This window comes from Glandiceps talaboti, chromosome 6 (assembly GCF_964340395.1).
Source record: "Glandiceps talaboti chromosome 6, keGlaTala1.1, whole genome shotgun sequence".
NCBI classification, from domain to species: Eukaryota; Metazoa; Hemichordata; class Enteropneusta; family Spengelidae; genus Glandiceps; species Glandiceps talaboti.
In genome coordinates this window covers 21,635,798-21,654,435 of record NC_135554.1, presented here as the reverse complement: position 1 = coordinate 21,654,435, position 18,638 = coordinate 21,635,798, and the positions used below count along the sequence as shown (strand labels likewise).

Genomic DNA, 18,638 nt, shown 5'->3' with positions numbered 1-18,638 from the left:
TGTCATTGCAATATTTTGATCATTACTGGTATATCCCTGGAAACATCCTCACCAAATATCAGACCAATCTGCAAAGTAGTTTTAATTTATTTTTGACCAAAATATCATTCTTGCTCGCCACAGCACGCATTTCTGCTGAAGCAACAAAATATCTGGTGATGTGTCTTGGACGGTGCTGTAAAAGAGGCTGTGGTTTACGACGATGCAAAATATACACATCTATGGTGTGATTATTCCCAATCAAACAAAAAACACAGCACAACATCCCCATCAAATTCAAAGATGGTCCTACTGTGTAAAAGTCACTCAACACACAAGTACATATGGAGCATTAGAAATATTTAATATTTCATAATTTAAATCTACATTCGGATTTAACAATTTAAAAAATCTTGACAATATCATCTCTTCTTCTTTCCTGACTTGGGTGCTTTTTCTAATCCTTGGATGTATTTCCTTGGAATTTGAAATTCATCTGTTGACAAGAAAATAAAATACATAATGAATATGCAGGTTTCTGACCTTTGACATCAAAATTACATGTATTTGACCTTTGACATCAAAAACAACTTGTGCTTTTAATACCTTTGACATCACAATTACCTGCATTTGACCTTTGACATCAAAAATAACTTGTCCTTTACCTTTGACATCACAATTACCTGCATTTGACCTTTGACATCAAAAATAACTTGTCCTTTACCTTTGACATCACAATTACCTGCATTTGACCTTTGACATAAAAAATAACTTGTTTTTTACTTTTAACATCAAAATTAAATGCATTTGACCTTTGACATCAAAATAATAACTTGTGTTATCACCCATGATATCACAATTGCATACATTTGACCCTTGACATCAAAATTACTTGAATTTTATATTTTACATCATAACCACTTGCAAATGACCTTTGAACCGTACATAGTCATTCTTACAAAACTACACTTGATTAAATACCTGATGTATATGCTTGTCATGTCAATGTATTTCTTTTCAACATCTTGATTTACCAAAACCTGATTTCTCCAAATTTTTCTTGAATTGTAAACTTGCACAGGTATGATTACATAATTCTCCAATTCTTTTTTCGTCATTCAGCTGAAAATTACTCAAGACATACAGGTTTTGTTACATAAGGATTTAGCTCACTCATGTTTTCCTCCAAAGGATGAAGAAAAATATCAGAGAATAATATCTAATTATACCATGCACAAGCCAAGTTTATACTCTGGTCATTCTACATCACGACAACACATGTCTATGTCACGACAGCGCATGTCTATGTCACTGCTTTTGCTGTGTTCGAAATATTAGTCGAAACTTTTAAAATTGCCATTACTTTCCCAGATTTTTCTTTGATATTACTGACGCTTATATAATTATGTTATTCTCTAATATTTTTCTTCATTCAGCCGGAAAATATTAGTGACCTAAGGGTTGTCACTACGAGTCTAATGACTCGTAGTGACAAAGGCCCCCTAGTTCATTCATATTTTCCTTGGCTGAATGAAGACAAATATCGAGGAATAACATCTAATTACTAACAAATAATTTCTAGAGTAAATCTTTCATCAAGACCTTACCTAGTAAAAGTTGAGCAATATAGTTAATCTGGTTCCCCTGTATAAGTACTTGTTGGCTGTTAGTTTTACCAGCTACAGGAGTTAGCGATGTACTTGCTGCAACATTCACTTGCACTTTATGGCCAAACGCCTTGGGTTCAATCCCAAATGTCTCAAGATTTTGAACAAGTGTCACCTACGGGTGATAAAATATACTGTCAGTTAACTGGTTGATAAAATATAGTGTCAATTCAGGGTGTCAGGCCTTAATGACTTGGTTTCTGTAACAGTAACTCTATATATGGTCTGTAAGGTACACTGTGACAGGGCGCCCTCACACATCGGCCTGTGAGAGGAGAGGGCGGAACGTCATGACGTATCTTACAGTCTACTCTATGTAATTACACCCTAAATATAGGGTGTCAGGCTTTAATGTTTCATTCCTGGGTCATAGCATTAATGGTATCTTAATAAGGATTACACAGGATCATTCTTTTGTTCTGAACTAACTTTTTCTATAGCTCTACCAAACAACCAGTTTTCATGCCTAGATTTGATTCTACTCTGAAGTTGGACAGCTGCCTTGCATAGAAAGGTTAGACATAAGGAGTAACAATGACAAGAAATTCATTACCTTCTTGTTACCAGTCCTTTGTTCTACAGTGATATTTATTGCTGGTATCTTTCCCTTTTTTACCCCGGTATCTCTTATGGCTGGTTGCAATGGAAATGTGATATGGTATCCGTTACCCATGGCTTTATAACACCTGTATTTCATTGATTGGAACAGAGATGCAATGGAAATAAAAAATAGTGGTCACTGCAGGAAGTTTTGATCTAAGATGACAAAGGCTTCAGTGAAATGACACTCCTTTTACAACTAGTGACAGGTAAGCATGAACAAATGGAACACAGAGAAAGTAAACAATAGTCGATTTTCCGGTTCCAAGATGCATTGTGCGAGAGAAGGTCGATTACGTTGTTACATTTAGTCTTGTTTTGTCTTTATTACATTTGAAATAACATTTTCATCATGAAATGATGGAAAGACATGTTTACCTCTTTAATTATGAGTGATTTTATAGAACAAAGACTGAACGCCATCGATGACAGAACAGGATTTTATGGGTAAACCCAGGGTACAGTCAGGTGACAACCATCCTCCTCAGTGCGTACACAATAAATGGCATTGTATGGAGAGATATGCAAAGCATCTTGGAACTGGCAACATATCACTTGACACAGCATGTTGGAACTAGAGGATGTGTATTACATTTCATGGTTAGATAAGAACAGTTTTATGGCCTCTTTATGTGTAGATGAAAAGGTAGGGGAACTTGAAATTCCTTTCTTTGAATGAGCTATTATGTAAAAATTTTTTAAAAGTGTTCTATTTAAATGATGGAATGTAATACACATCTCTGTACTACCAACATGCTGTGCCAAGTGTTATTTAATTCCAGTTCCTTTCTTTACCTTCTATGTGAACAAGTTCAGCTTGTTCAGATTTGTCTGTTGGTGGTTGTAAGAACATTTGAAAACTGAATTTTCTAGTCTTTTTAGAGTTGCGGTGGTCTGTCAGGTGTGGTAGGGTTTTGGAAGAGAAGAATCTTGAATTTCATTTGATGGGCTAGATGAAAAGCTGTCACAGGATATACAAAGCTATAAACTGCAATGTGGGGAAACTTTGTTGTCCCAGTGATGTATTCACCTACACTATTCTATACATACTGGCATTACTGATGATGTGGTACAGTCAACCCTGTATGAGGGCCCTGTACGAGGGGCCACTTGCTCACACGCAGCCATCTTTGAACATCCCTGACACGTTTCCTGTGTTAAACACACCACACAGAGCAGCTACTTGTGGTACATGTATTTATGAGAGGCAATATGTCATGTGAGTGCAAAATAAACACTTCCTGTTGAAAGAATTTGGGGAAATGTAACTTTGGAAAGTAACTTGTTATGATTATATAACAATGTGACAATGATAACTCAGAAATAACTAAACATTCTGGTCTGACTGAGTCAAGAAGTTTAGAAAAGATAAAGCACGTACCTTTGGAATAACTCATCCCATTTCAAATGTGATATATGGTATTCTCCTTTCTTTAACAGGGCATCGGTTAACACAGGATCAAGTGCCACTTGACTGCAAGTAACCACATCAATTGAATAAATCACAATTTTATCAAATAGAATCCCAATATACTTTTGTTTCCTTGATATCATTTTTGTTGACTGTGTGCCAAGACTATACAATTCTTTACCACTGGATATATGGCAATCATCAAATCTGAACATTTTTAAGACCAAACTTACCATTGTAAGACATGCATGTTCAAAAAAAGCATTTTGTGTGGATTGACTCTTATTGGCACATTGAACTGTACTGTACGATGGTTCTGGAGTAGTCTGGCATGTTATAAATTTTACGGATAAAATTTGATAATTAAACAATGTTAAGATAAATTTTAGCTTAAAGATGGTCCAGGAATACATTTGATATGAAAACAGGAAATATCATGATAACTCATATGACATATATTTGGATGTTTTTGTAATACTTACCTTTTATCTACTAAGTTATTTATCTTAATATATTCTGTAATAATACTTCTGACTTCCTGCTGTTTTAGCCAAGCTCCTTTCCTATATTGAAAGCAGACCACAATGATATAAAGGTACGCATATTTGTATTGTATTGTATTGTGTTGTGTTAACTACAAACATGTTCATCATTTACAATGTAAAATATTCATTCCAGACATCCTTCATAGTAAATCCAAAAGTACATTGCTTTACTCTTATCAGAGAAGGCCAAAGGTACTTAGACAACTAACATATGACATGAAACTATCTTTCATGCTTGTCAGCACATAGTTGGCAGGTGCACATAGTAAGTTCATTCTATTCTGCCCATTTATCATTCAATTCTAGGTTTTTTTTATCCATTTCAAGTGCTGCTCCAGCCATGTAAACATTGACAATGAGCCTTCGCTCAAACATCTTTTTTAACTTTTATTTCAGGGACTGTTTAAACAATATACTGAAGTGCTATTGATGTGTTGTAAAGTTGTTAGGAGCAAGTTAACAGACAGAGGGGTTATTTGGAAGGGTGATAAACACTTGGCTAGTACAGCTTTTCTAGTTACATACATAAACAGCAGAATAATCCCCTACAATTCCCATGTCTCTTTAAAATAAATTTTGTTCCCATGAATTCTGTCTTGTCCTTATATGGGGCCAATTTATTCAACATAGAATTAACAATACTTCTGACCACAGTCTGAATTTTAAAAAAACAAAACAACAACCAATGGCTTTTAACATTGCTTTTTTGTCTCCTTTTTTAACATGGTAACCATACTTACTTATATCCTGCAAATTGAAACACTGGTAATGTCAACGCATTCACGCTATAATATTCCAATATCTCTGGTGGGTGATATTCACCACTAGGTGGCGCTGTTTCAGTCTCTGGAACAGATTCAGTACTGTATTCGGGTATTGTGAAAGATCTTATCCTGTGAAAATAATTGTTGTAGGAAACTTGATTAAAGTAGTCAGGAATGACTTCATTCAAAGAAAAAGTCTGACAACTGCCTTCATAGTCATTATGAAAGAGATGCTCATTGGATACATGGGTAGTATGGATGTCAACGAGGTATTGTGAGTAATCTTGGGTAAAGACATCTTCACATTCAAACCCAACGGACAGCCTCTAGACTAACACATGGGAGACATGTGGATGAACATTTGTGATATTCTCAATACATTATCACACATGACAGTCATCTGTAGCAAGTGATAATAAAGGAACACCCACTGTGATGAATCTTTTAGTCTACAATTAACAGTTATTGCCTGACAATGAGGGCACTATAACATGTCTATGACTATAACATGTCTATGACTAAGGGCTGTTATGTTGCAACTATTTCCCCGAGGCTGAAAGCCAGGCAAACAGTAAGCAATTACTGCCCTTTCAGTATGCAAATTTACTCAAACTTGTTCATACCATGTGACATGATCTTAGCCAACCACTGAAGGGTGTCGAACGCAATGCCCTATAATTCAACTTATCATACAAAGTGATTATTTGTTAAAACAGTCCCAGATTTCTTTAATAAAGACTGTAGCATGCACATTCAGGAGTAGTTTCCTGTAATGATACAATGGACTACACAAACTTTCATACTTACACAGGATGTTCTTTATGTATTGCTGTAACACTATCAACACCTTTTTGTAGTTCTTTCATTTCTATAAAACCTTTTTTCTTCATTTCGTCCAAAAATTTTGACAATTTTTTATAACTTGATTTCTTGACATCAATGTATTTACCAGGTGGGCTAGAAAGATAAAGTTATAAAAGTTTTAATACTTTTGTTATCACAAGACAAATTTACCGTTTATACTTAATTTCATACCAACAAAAGTTTAGTTAGTGTAGCATTAGTGCAGTCCAAGCTTACTGAAGTCGTGTTCACACTTGCAAAGTTGAACCCGTTTAGCTATGGTGTAAGCTAAGTTTACTGAAGCCGTGTTCACAATTACAAAAGTTGAACCAGTTTAGCTATGGTATAGGCTAAGTTTACTGAAGCTGTGTTCACACTTACAAAAGTTGAACCAGTTTAGCTAAGGTATAGGCTAAGTTTACTGAAGCCGTGTTCACACTTACAAAAGTTGAACCAGTTTAGCTATGGTATAGGCTAAGTTTACTGAAGCCGTGTTCACACTTACAAAAGTTGAACCAGTTAGGGACGACATCGAAATCAAAAGCATCGTAATTACGCGTCGCTACGAGTAAAGACTAGTAACTACTAGTAGTTACGATGTACTACGGTGAATATTCATAAGTCTCAACGCATATTCATGTACTTTAGGTTGTAGACAATAAAAAGTAAACACCTATTGTTCGTTATTCATGAGCCCAAACTACGACCATTTACGCGTAGTCTTCATCGTGAAAAAAATAACGAAACAAAAAGATTTTCTTTCCTGTGCGCAAATCAGGTTCACGCTTACTTTTTTCAATGTTATTCATTCGATGCCTTCTAAGTTCTATGGCATTCGTACAGTCGGCTAGTAAGTCAACTAAGTGTTTCAGATATATTCAGATGTTTACCTAATATGTCTTGCCTAAAAATACCTTGAAGAAGAATTTTTATTCGAAACGTCGGATTTTACATCTATTATTCGGACTGCCTCACAAGTTCCTTATGCACTTCTCGGCTGGTCAACAAACATGTCGACCATTTTCGTCTGGCTGCTGAACGGTGCATTGATCGTGTTAGATTCTAATCGCAGGATTCGTCAGTCGAAAATCGAACATTGTCCACAAAAACAAATTAAAAACTAAAGCTTGTCTCGCATTAATATATCGTTTGATTTGATTGATTTAGAAGTCACCTAAAAACGTTTTGTTTCTTCAAAATTTTGAGGAAAAACGTCATTTATATAACGAAATTTCGGGCTACGAATAACTGAATACGTTCATCACTTGCGTCTCTATGTTTATATATCTACCGACATCATGCATCACGCCACGTGTTGCCGAACATTGCGATTTCTCAACTCAACCCCATCATTTAGGAATGTTACTGTACTGAGAAACATAAAAAATTAGTTGTTGTTTTAGAATATATAAAACAAATCCCGTTATTCGATGATATAACAGTCAAAACTGCACTTCCGCAACCCGGAAATTCAACAGCATTTCTTGGCCCTACCATGGCCGCCAAGCGTGAGCTTGTAAGTTGTACTGTTAGTTTGTACTGAATATTGAAACTTTGATTTCGTGCATATCTTATTGGGTTTTTTTAATGAATATCGCCCATGAACTTGCACTCATAAAAACATGTGCAGTACTAGTTTCATCAGCACATTACTGGCTGAGTACGTGGTTTTCTTTGACGATCGAAAATTATGACAAACTACGATCAACTACGATAGAAGACGATGTCATCATTGGAAACATGGAAGGTGAGAATCACTATCTATTGTGTGTTGGCGATAAAAAAATTACGTGTATCTACGCGTAAAGACGACATCGTTAAGGGAAACAAAGAAATGTAAACTTATTATCTATTGTCAGTTATTCATGAACCTGAACACCTCATTATCTCCCGTTTCTCGTAGTACATCGTAGCTACTAGTAGTTACTAGTCTTTACTCGTAGCGACGCGTAATTACGATGCTTTTGATTTCGATGACGCCCCTTAGCTATGGTATTGGCTAAGTGTACTGAAGCCGTGTTCACACTTACAAAAGTTGAACCAGTTTAGCTATAGAGTATACAGATGTTTGGTTCACTTTCACAAAAGTTGGACCAATGCAGCTATGATGTTGACCATGTTTACTGATTTGATCTAGTGTCAGGTTTACTAAAGTTAGGTTCACATTTGTAGAAATCAAAAATCAATTGCTCTAGGGCCAAATTTACTAAAGTTATGGTCACATTCTTACAGAAGTTAAGAATCAGTGTAGCAGAAGTATGTGCCAACATTTACTGGTGGTTGGATCCAACTCACAAAAGTCAAGCCAGTGTATCAGCAGCGAAGTTCCATGCTTTCTATGTGTAGGCAAGTGGTTATTGCAGCAAAATATGACTGTGAATTCACACAAACAAGACATTTACACCTATGTGAAATATTCACACACTGTCACATAGTAAGATCTTCATCAATGTTTAGGAATCATGAATTATTTGACAACAGGTACATGTTGTACCAGTGCAGTGCAAAATACAAATTTGTCATCTACTATTCAACACCTGCACTACCCTAACACTGCTACAAAAACCCTAGTGTGAACATGACTAGAGTGAAAATTCTGATAATCTTACCATACAGCCAGTATATGTGATCTAAAGAATTTACTAGTTAGCAGAGGTAAATCTGTCTTCTTGACGTTGCTTTTCAACGCATGACAAAAACACGAGAACAACAATTCATCCATTTGCTCTGCAAATAAAAATCAGAGACATAAATTTAGTATCATAGGAATTATTCTCATCAAAGAAATTAAAGAGTACTGTATGCTGAACTGTTAAGATATCTGAAGTGATGAGTAGATAATCTATGAAAGAGTCAGAGACCAATGAGGGTGGCACGATACGACATACCTTACAGTCCAGTCAGAGTCTTACTATCATAAAGAAATGATGGATTGATCTTTGCAGATAGCTTTAGTTTTTCAATTGTATACTTCTAGTATTTCCATGTCCTCATTATATTATTCAGTGACAAGTGTTGCTGTTTGATCTTAATGGCTTCTTCTACTCATGTTTCATGTAATGATCCTCACATGATTTATCCTTGGTGTTTTCAGGAACAGCGCCCTCCTGAGGTCATATGACAAGTCTACATCCCTGAACTGTATATGATAGCAACTGAAGAAGGCCGAGTGATTTCCCCAAAATATACTAGAAAAATTATTTGTGTTCTGAGTTTAGAACTACTACGAAAAACGATTCACGAGCTAGAAAACAATGTGTTTTGGTTGTAACCTTAACTTTGTGTGTTTGGAGATCTTCAGATAACTACTAGTTGGTGATTTGTACTAACTCTTTCTACATGGGGTACTTGTCTGACACAAAAGCCTTCAAGTTGGGAGAAACCAGAACAAACTATAAACTGATAATCTAACCTGTTGGAGTTCTTGAATCATCTTCAGTCTCTTCATCTACTCCCCCTATTGCACCTACACATTCAACACTTTCCTCTCCTCCCTTATCCTCACCATCTTGCGCTGTTTCTGTCTGTGTGTCTTCAATGTCAACAGCTGCCATATTAGCAGTCAGTTCTGTGACATTGCTCCCAATCTCCTCAAGATTTTCACTTTGTGTCCTATGTTCATCAGACATGTCTTCAACTGTAGGCGCACTGTCATTACTTTCAGACACTGATTCCTTCTCAGTAGTCCTTGTCTCTTGCGTTTCCATGGGGATCATTGGAAGAGCTATTTTCTCTCCAAGGTTCCTACAAGCCATAATTTAAGTAGGAAATCACTGATTTGGACCATAAACACCAGTTAATATAATTGATATTCTTTCTATAAAGAATGTGTGTAGTCTAGTTTTTTAAAGAGGTTCTCTCCACTTTACTACTTCCTGGTATAGTTCAATATTTTCCTTTTTGATGAAATTTAGTGTTTCAATCAATCAAGCTGGTTGCAAGGCCAGGTATCTCGTGTTAATGCAATATGGATCATGAGAAGCGGGTATTTATTGTGGATTTTTTGATTAATGATACAACTTTACTATATTTTTGGGAAAAAAAAACCCAATGTGAAGCAACAAAGACTAAGTCCATATTTGTAACTCAACAAAGTGCAAAAAAGTAAAAAATATGTAAAAAGTTTGTTATTGTACGTGAAGGAAATAATTTGTAATCAAACTTGGTTAACACAAGTAATCATACTATTTGTGCACAGTGACATTTTTTATTTATATGTATAGGGGAGCAACAGATGCATTTGTAGACAGGACGTGACAGTTTTTTCCCCTGAAAGATGACAATTTAGTAGCCTCTAATGTTATCCTAAAACTTACCATAGTTGATCTTGGTAAGTGTGAACAACTCGGATACCTTTTCCTCTCATCCCAGCTTCAAACATATCACTTGTTGACATAATAGCTGCTCCTATAGCAACAGCAGCTTGGTTACCAGCCAAATTAATGGCACATACATTGCCTTTCTTTACCTGTGGAATACCCTCAGCAGGTGGAACAACACCAGGTAACATTAAATCTGAAAAAAGGAATGCATGAATTAAGAGATTGTTTTGAGTAAAGTAAATAGCTAAGGACGTATTTTTTTATTCATAAAATTGTATCGGTAACATTGTGTGATATTGGCAGAGATACTAAATTCCTACGACATTAACAAAAACTCAAAAGTTCTCCTCAGAGTCAAAAATGTTTTGGAAAGTGAATCTCATTTTTTTGCTGACATGTAGGTATCACCATTGGTGTAATATACACATGCTAATGCTGACAAGAATTTCGGATTTGTCTTCCAAAATTTTTTTATTCATAACTATGAACCCAGAGTACACAGACACTCATTGTGACAATAATATATGGAACATACAATTTCAGTGTTCTTATATTCATACGTAATGACAAACTTTACACGTCACATTCCAGTTAGATGTGCATTTGTCAGTGTCAGTCTTGTCCAGAACTAAAACTAACAATGCACATTTCATGTATCAACAAACTGTTGACCAGCTGGACAGCTATTAACTCTCAATATCTGGTGTCAGAAACAAAACATTTCTAGTAGTCTGGGAAATTAGGTGACATACACAGAGTCATGTGACATTCAAAGGAATATAGAAATAAATAAATATGAGATACATCACAACTTACCAGCTCCCCCTGCTAAATTATTGAAGACTGGCGGCCATGTTGTAAAAAGAGGAACCAGGTTTTGGTACGTCCACACTGTGTACACTGTGAAGGTAAACCATTCTATATAAAACTTCTAAACGTGGAGATAGTCTGATGTAGAACGAGTCCTACAGAAAGTACCTTTAATTCTGGATCTTTTGAACACCGAGAAACGAGAAACAAAGTGTTCATAAAACAGTAAATGTTTGGCTTATTCACTGGTATGTCTTTTTGTGAGTGTTTAGTTACATTTCATTAGTATTATATTTCAAGGGCCAGTGACAGTCAGGTTTGAAATTTTGGTGAGCAAAATAGTTGTCGGGTAGAGGTATAGAAAAAGTTGGTCCATAATGAAAGAATTATTACTTTTAATTCCAAGAGTTCCACTGATAAGACAACACTAATGTGAGAACCTGGGACGGAATCGTGGGCCTTTAAGGGATACTTGCGCTGCTATTTTGTCTGTCATTGCAAATAATAGACCTGTTGCTGGTTCCTGCATTTCCCCATATAACACCATGTATTCTGTATGCGCAGACAGGGTTTGCACTGCTACTCAGGGGGATGGTTGTCACCTGACTATACCCTGGGTTTATCAGTAAAATCCATCTCTGTCGTTGATGACATTTAGTCTTTGTGCTATCAAATCACCCACAATTAATGAGGTCAATCATTTCACAATGAAAATGTTACTTCAAATGTAATGAAGATAAAACAAGATGAAATGTAACAACATATACGACATCGTCTCACGCAATGCATCTTGGAACCAGGAAATCGTTTTTTGTATACAAGGCAAAGATTTTCAATAACTGTGAATGTGGCAACACATATCAACAAATTGAGTTAAGACAAGACTGTGGAATATACCATGAGGAAGTTGTTGATATTTAGTGTGCTAACAATCCATATACATGTACATATACATATGTATCAGTGTGTACATTATTATATAAGAACTGAACAACATTTCCAACATGTATAGACTAGCCTGGCTTGTATGGCAATGCTTCCACAACTAAATTCTGACTGCTGTCATGTTTTGTGCAGGATAGACAAGTCAGAACCTATGGTCATAGAATCACTGCTACAGAAGCAGGGTTAATGTAAAGACAAACCTGTTGGATACAGTTTTTTCTCCACTTCAAAGAATACAGGATTTTTGTGGAGACAATAAACAATGACATTGTCTCCGGCATGGGTATACAGCTTCATGATTGTCATCTCTTCCTTGTTTGGGATGATACGTCGGAGGTCATCGTCAGACAAACCAGGAAACTGATTGCCAATATCAGCCCTCACTTTACGCCTACAATAGAGATTTAATGAAGTTCGTCACACACAGGAAGAATTACTGCTTGTACAATGAGGTTAAAATATAAGGGTTAAGAATCTGTGATGTTTCGGTCTTTGGTGGTTTCCTTTCTTTCATCCTCAAATATCAATGTTTTTGTTAAGAGTGGTAAGTATGTAAAATCTACCCGAGTTCCCCTGTCGTTTTACTGGGGTTCCCCACCAAAATTATGGTAAAATGTATTAGAAATTATTCCAGTTTTACTATATTCTCCCATTCTGGTACCAGGATCCCCCAACCTTAGCAAAAACATTGAATACACAATAAAATCTTATGCATAACGTAAAGCCTACAAAAAACAACACAGAAATTGCATGAATACAGCTGGGGGACCGTTTACATCCAAAAGAAAGTATGATTCTACATACATTTGAATGTATATTGTGTATTTGTATGTTGACAACAAAGGGGCCACAGTCACTCAAAAAATTTCTGCAACTCGTGATGGGAACAAGCAAAAACCTTATAAATTCATTATAACTTATAAGGTATTGACCAGTTCTGTAATGAATATATACACAGATGCTTGGCAACTAAGAATCTGGTGTTCTTTGAATCTTTAGTAACCAACTAATTATGTCATATTATGCCATATTTGGTCATATCTGAATTGTCCAGCAGCACTGCACTACCACTTGCTGAAAAATAATTGTAACATAATGGAATAATATAATGAAACAAAAGTACAGGAACCACCAAAACTCATAAAGTTACAGACTGTACCCCTTTAATCATTAATGATCAATATACCATGTACCACAGAGGTCAAACTCTTGGGTGACCTGGTAAGATCAAATGATTTCTCTTCATTTATTTATGATGGGACAGAAGTCTAGTGGTGCCAGGGCAATAAAACAGACAAATCCTTCGAAGCAATCATTACAAAATGTAAGTTACATGGGGAAAACACCAAGGGTACACACTCTTACATCTGTGCGCCACTAGTAGTATAAACACTAAAAGTGAGACTGGAGACTTGAACAGTGACTGACTGAGTGAGACTGAGAGTACATTTTCTATCACTTTATCACTTTGTTACCATAAATTTCACTGAGACGAGGATAAATAACAAAATACAAAGATAAAAATAATTGTACAAACCTATCGGATCCTTTTATGGCTGTGTTTGATTTAACACGGAATGGTTTGTGGAACATTGTGGAATTTTTTGTTGGGTTTGTTCAGTCTGTCACTGTGTGAGGATGTGATTGTGAAACATGTGGAACGACATTACCTTTGACCTTTGACCGAATGTCACTGTTTGCGATATTTTGAATTTTTGAGAATAGCGGCGGAATACTTTTATCATTTGTAATTTCAATATGTTCATTATATTACTCTGGTAAATGCTGCTTAAGTATACTGCGATAATGAAGTCGATTTTCGCCGAAATAATTGTTTCAATCATCAACCAACCAGAAATGGTCTTAGAAAAGTCACAGTAAAAGCAGCCAATCAGGAAAGTTTTAACACATGAGCTTGTTGCCATGCTGATGCAGCCATATTGGATTTTTGTTTATGTGGAACGATACGATTCCACTTGCGGAAATTTGTGCAAAATCCAACGGTTTTGAGAATGATACAATGTTAACAATAGTTTCATCCACTGGGTAAGAGATATAATTTAACAAAATGACGGACATTTTGTGTCGGTGGCTCAATGATGAGGTCCAGCTTTCGAAGATAGTTGGTAAGTCTCTAAGTGCCATTATGTTGCATTAACGATCAATAACAGTGGAACACCATCCCTGCAATCTCCAAATGTAGAGACACCATGCATTTTCGTGCCGTTTTTTAAACGATTTATCTTTATTGTCACCACAATTATACATGACCATATCAACACTGAGCAATCCATGCTTAAAAGACTCATGTTATCCCCGTCTACTCAGATCGGCCACTTCTCCTGAAATCTTGAGTTCAGCGATTTAGCTCGAACGACATGATAATTGATATGATCACGTATTGATAGAGCGGTACGAAGTGGATCGAGAATTATTCGGCACAGATACCTCCATTTTGTTGAAAGAAATATAATTGCACTTGTGTCAGTTGAATTGAATAGAGTACAACATGAAGTAGAAGGTTGCAAAATAAATCAAACACTAAAGTCGTTTATGTTGGTATGTTGCAAAATTGATTTTCATGGGAACCATACGTTACATTCGTTACTATTGATTCTGTCTATGACATTAATTTTTCAGATCAGGATAGTTTTGCCAGGGATTTTTCCACTGGTTTTCTCATCGGAGAAGTTCTTCAAAAATATCAACTTCAAGATGATTTTGAAGCATTCTCAAAAAGCAGGTGAGTGACACGATTTTAATATTAATTCAATGCTGATGTCTGTATTATGATAATGACAGATTATTATCCAGTAGTTCCATCCATAGATTATGACTTGAACCAATGACTATGTTGTATCATGTTCAATACTGTACCAACATTTATTTTTATAAAAAAATTTAATTGAGACAGACAATCTATGATTCCCAGTTCTAGGTGATATAAGAAAATCATGCAAGTACACTCAGTGACTCAGTTGTATGCAAAGGTTGTGTTTAACATGGAATAAAGTTTGGTGATTCAAAGGTTTCTTTTAAGCATGTAATTGTAGCACTTGAGAATGAACAGTGTGTCCTCTAATGATAGCCAAATTTTGTTGTCTAAGACTCAGAAATTGTCTTGGGTTAAAATGATAAAAACTGGCATTTCTTGTGAGTCATCACATAGTAAGAGATATGGGAACAAATTTTGGTGCGTCACTAGAAATTGTGTGCATCAGTGGCGTGTCAAATTGGCTTAGAGGGCACACTGAGAATGAATGACACCAATATACAATAAGACAATGCATGGTCAGTTTTAAATTGAATTATATACACTTTTAGTTCAAGTACTGCTAATCAATGAAAGCATCCTATACCATTGAATTTGATACATTGTATAATGTCATATTCATGTTTTGTTTACATTTGCCATGATATTTGAGTTGCTGCAAACGTCATATGGGTCTACAACAATTTTAAAATCTATAATGTGTGAGCAAAAGACAGTTAGATCCTAATTTAGAGGTTTCAAAATAATAGAGCACATGAATAATTTCCAATTTGTGCGTGATTTGATTTCAGAACAACTGATTCCAGGCTCAATAACTTCACACGCCTGGAACCCACCCTCCATCTACTGGGGGTTCCCTTTGACACCAATGTTGCCAGGGATATCATGACAGAGAAGCAAGGTGTGGCGACAAGAATACTGTACCAACTCTTCATTTCTCTCAATAACAAGAAGAAGTCTAACCTAACTGGAGTTGCCATAGAAACCATGAGGCCATCTGCTCCAGTCAAGTTAGAAACTATGGAGAGAGACATCTACATTGAGGTATGTGTAAGAATTAGTTATTGTGAATGCCTTAACATTGAACTTGAAATGGCAGTGACCAAAGCCAAATTTAAAATTTCACTCAAAATAAAAATGTGCACATTTCCTACTTGTATATTATATACAATTCTTTGTTTTCTTTACAAAACTTTTATTTGTTGAAAGAACACCCATAATAATGAGTCTTTCAAATCATTATATCACCAGATTTCTCATCTCTGGTTAGAACCTAGACTGTAAGATACGTCGTGACGTTTCGCCCTCACCGGCCTCCTCTAGGGTTGGCCGATGTTTGAGGACTAGTTAGAACCCAGTTTTAAAATATATGACAAAGCAATAAATAAACCCAGCTGGATATATACACTAATATTGAATTGATGATGATCCAAACAGTATGTAGATTTCATATCCTGTCTTGTTAATCATGCTAGATTATAAACTTACTCTAAAACCTGTACTACTTACTTGTTTTTTGTACCATCAGAGATTAAAGCACATGACACCACGTCAAACTGACTTGGATCTAGACCACCTGGTAGATAGATTCAGGGAAAAGAAGAAACAGCATATCGAGGTGGAATTCCAAACACGTTATGAAGCTGAGGAAAATCTACGCATGTGGCAGCAGGAGCAACGTCAGATTGAATTAGAAAAAGCTAGACAACTAAGACAACAAAGAACTGAAATGGTGGCAAGACTTCAGTAAGTGTCTTTTGAAGTCTAAGCTATTATGGCAAGATGTCAGTTATGTGTTAGCAAATCAATGAAATTATATACAGAATTGTGTGTTTCTTAAAATCACGTATTTAGCAATAAGTTGGGTTGGGCTTCTAAACTAAGATTTTAAATTATTATTTTAGGCATACACTGTAGAGGTAATTTTTTTAAATAGCTGGTATACACTTGCAATAGAAAAATACACGTCTAGCAAAACATACCAATGTAGTCTGTAAGGTATTTGTGCACCATGTCAAAGAGTCCTCACATTATTGGTCAACACCTTTTTAGGAGCTGGTCAGTGAGGGCAGAGTGGCACAATATATCTTACAGTCTAATTAAAGCCATAGTCTCTCATGCATCCATTTTCTTGTGGTCTTGTTCAGATTCTCATTGTATATAATATGTTTGTGTTTGTTTCCACAGAGCTGCTACTGTTCATATTCCAAAGCCACCAGCAAACAGAACAATGAGAGCTATAAGTCTTAGAAAAGAACTAAGGAAGCGACAGGAGGCAGAACAAACTCAACGACAGATTTCAGATTTCGAGATGAAGTTGAAGAGTGTTGTACCACCCAGTGGAGATGATATGTAAGTTAAACTGATTAATAGCTTTCTAAATTTACAACTCAAAATATCTGCCTTCATTCATGTAATTTACAGCATTTAAATTGAATTCTCTTTTTGAATTTGGATGTACCACGATGGATGTTACATTTGTGGTTCTTCATTTTTTAAGAATTTTGAAAAATGTAGTTCTGACTGACACCTTCCACTATCACTATCTTACTCAGTGCTGATTTGATAAATATTTTGCCTTGATTTCAAACCTAGGGAGTTTGATGATGATCTCATACAGTTTATACGGGAAGAAGCAGAACGAGACCGGCCTAAATCAGAACAGCTTGACCTTATCAAGGTGAGACATAGATATCGCAATTATACTGTAGTTTTACATGTATGACAGTAGAGGCTTGGCTGTCACATACATGCACTCCCCATAGTATAACCCAGTATGTATGGGAGAGCTTCAGGGGAGTTTCAAATGACCTCTTGTAAGTTTCCGACACAAATGTTGCGGTAATTATTAGGATACTGTCATTGATAATAATCATCAGCTGTCATTTAACTTTTTGCTTATCAGGAATTCTAGTGCAGCATCAACACTTTCATGAACTTTTAAAGACAGAGAAAATTGTAATGTATACTCATATATTTTTCCACTATCTAGCCTGCCTCAAATGATGAATACATTGGTAAGATAAAGAAGAGACTCCAAGAAGATGCAGTAGCCAGGGAAGAAAGGGAAAAACGAAGAAGGAAAGTGTTAGTAGATCAGTTGAAGGCACATGAAGCCCAAGAGGTAAGAAGCTATGTATATATATGTCAATATTTCATTTAAAAAACACCGTAACTTGATGTTTGTTTCATCTGTGTACAGATAAGGAAATGGGGAAGTATTGTTGGTATGAAACTTGATGTGTCCATACCTGTACCCTAAGTAAATTTTGTAGTAATAATTATGTTCGTTTATTAATAGTTTTCCAATAAAGGAGAGTCCACTAAAAGCTCAGTAAACACACACTGAAAATCACAGACATAAGAGTTTCTATGGTTCATATCAGTGATTAAGCTACTGCCTGGTGGTTGATGATAAAGAGCTCTGGTTGTACCAAAACTCCTAGCATTTGAGGTTTTGTTATATACATACGCCCAGATCATAGTAATTCAAAATCAGCAATAGATTCTTTGTATCAACAAAGATTCCTCTAGTGCCCCTACACATTACTTTGTGATCAGCAAATGCTGAGAGAGTTGGCATAGACTTTTCAATAATTTCCTTCTCAAAATCATAGATATATTTTCCCCTCCATCCTTCTATGTGTTCACTAGAACTGTATACATGTTTGGTTGTTTGTTTAACATTGATTTTGTCTTGAAAACTATTTCAGGATGCAAGACGTGAGGAAATGCTGGTGAATCGACTGATGAGACAGTCACAGCAAGAACGACGTATTGCTGTTCAACTCTTGCAGGCCAGACATGAAAAAGAAATCATTAGACAAAATAGAATATTCAGAGAGAAGCAATATGAGGAAAGAAGAATGAAAGATTTCATTGATTCTCTCAACAGAGAAGCTGTGAGTAGTATTTCAACCATGTGTGCATTTCAGACATGTTGGTTTCAATCATTTGTGCACTTCAGACAAACCTATCG

General features: G+C 35.8%; 2 protein-coding genes across 4 annotated transcripts in view; one reads left to right on the top strand and one right to left on the bottom strand.

Moving 5' to 3' along the window:
- Positions 1-330: 330 nt before the first annotated feature.
- On the bottom strand, positions 331-13,542 carry LOC144436458 (eukaryotic translation initiation factor 2D-like). The gene is made up of 13 exons (XM_078125257.1): positions 13,424-13,542; positions 12,087-12,277; positions 10,948-11,031; positions 10,126-10,324; positions 9,222-9,553; positions 8,419-8,536; positions 5,774-5,923; positions 4,943-5,095; positions 4,140-4,220; positions 3,628-3,720; positions 2,200-2,332; positions 1,587-1,761; positions 331-475 (listed from the first exon to the last, which is right to left on the bottom strand). The coding sequence occupies exons 1-13, from the start codon at positions 13,477-13,479 to the stop codon at positions 402-404; spliced, it is 1,839 nt and encodes a 612-aa protein (XP_077981383.1). The 5' UTR covers positions 13,480-13,542; the 3' UTR covers positions 331-401.
- A 284-nt stretch (positions 13,543-13,826) lies between these two features.
- The window catches only part of LOC144436183 (sperm flagellar protein 2-like), a 37,374-nt gene continuing 32,562 nt past the window's right edge, over positions 13,827-18,638 (top strand). For all 3 annotated transcript variants that reach the window (XM_078124903.1, XM_078124902.1, XM_078124901.1), the window contains exons 1-8: positions 13,827-14,012; positions 14,527-14,629; positions 15,451-15,703; positions 16,188-16,405; positions 16,847-17,011; positions 17,255-17,339; positions 17,652-17,783; positions 18,373-18,561. In XM_078124903.1, the coding sequence (XP_077981029.1) occupies positions 13,955-14,012; positions 14,527-14,629; positions 15,451-15,703; positions 16,188-16,405; positions 16,847-17,011; positions 17,255-17,339; positions 17,652-17,783; positions 18,373-18,561 (1,203 nt within the window). In that variant the 5' untranslated portion in view covers positions 13,827-13,954. The remainder of the gene's footprint in view (positions 14,013-14,526; positions 14,630-15,450; positions 15,704-16,187; positions 16,406-16,846; positions 17,012-17,254; positions 17,340-17,651; positions 17,784-18,372; positions 18,562-18,638) is intronic.

What these genes read in the sequence shown, in the direction of transcription:
- LOC144436458 (XM_078125257.1), bottom strand. Translation starts at nt 13,479, where the DNA reads ATGTTCCACAAACCATTCCGTGTTAAATCAAACACAGCCATAAAAGGA. An exon ending in GAAAAAACTGTATCCAACAG is followed by an intron (nt 11,032 to 12,086) that starts GTTTGTCTTTAC and finishes TTACCTTCACAG; the next exon opens with TGTACACAGTGTGGACGTAC. An exon ending in TGGGATGAGTTATTCCAAAG is followed by an intron (nt 2,333 to 3,627) that starts GTACGTGCTTTA and finishes AATGAAATACAG; the next exon opens with GTGTTATAAAGCCATGGGTA.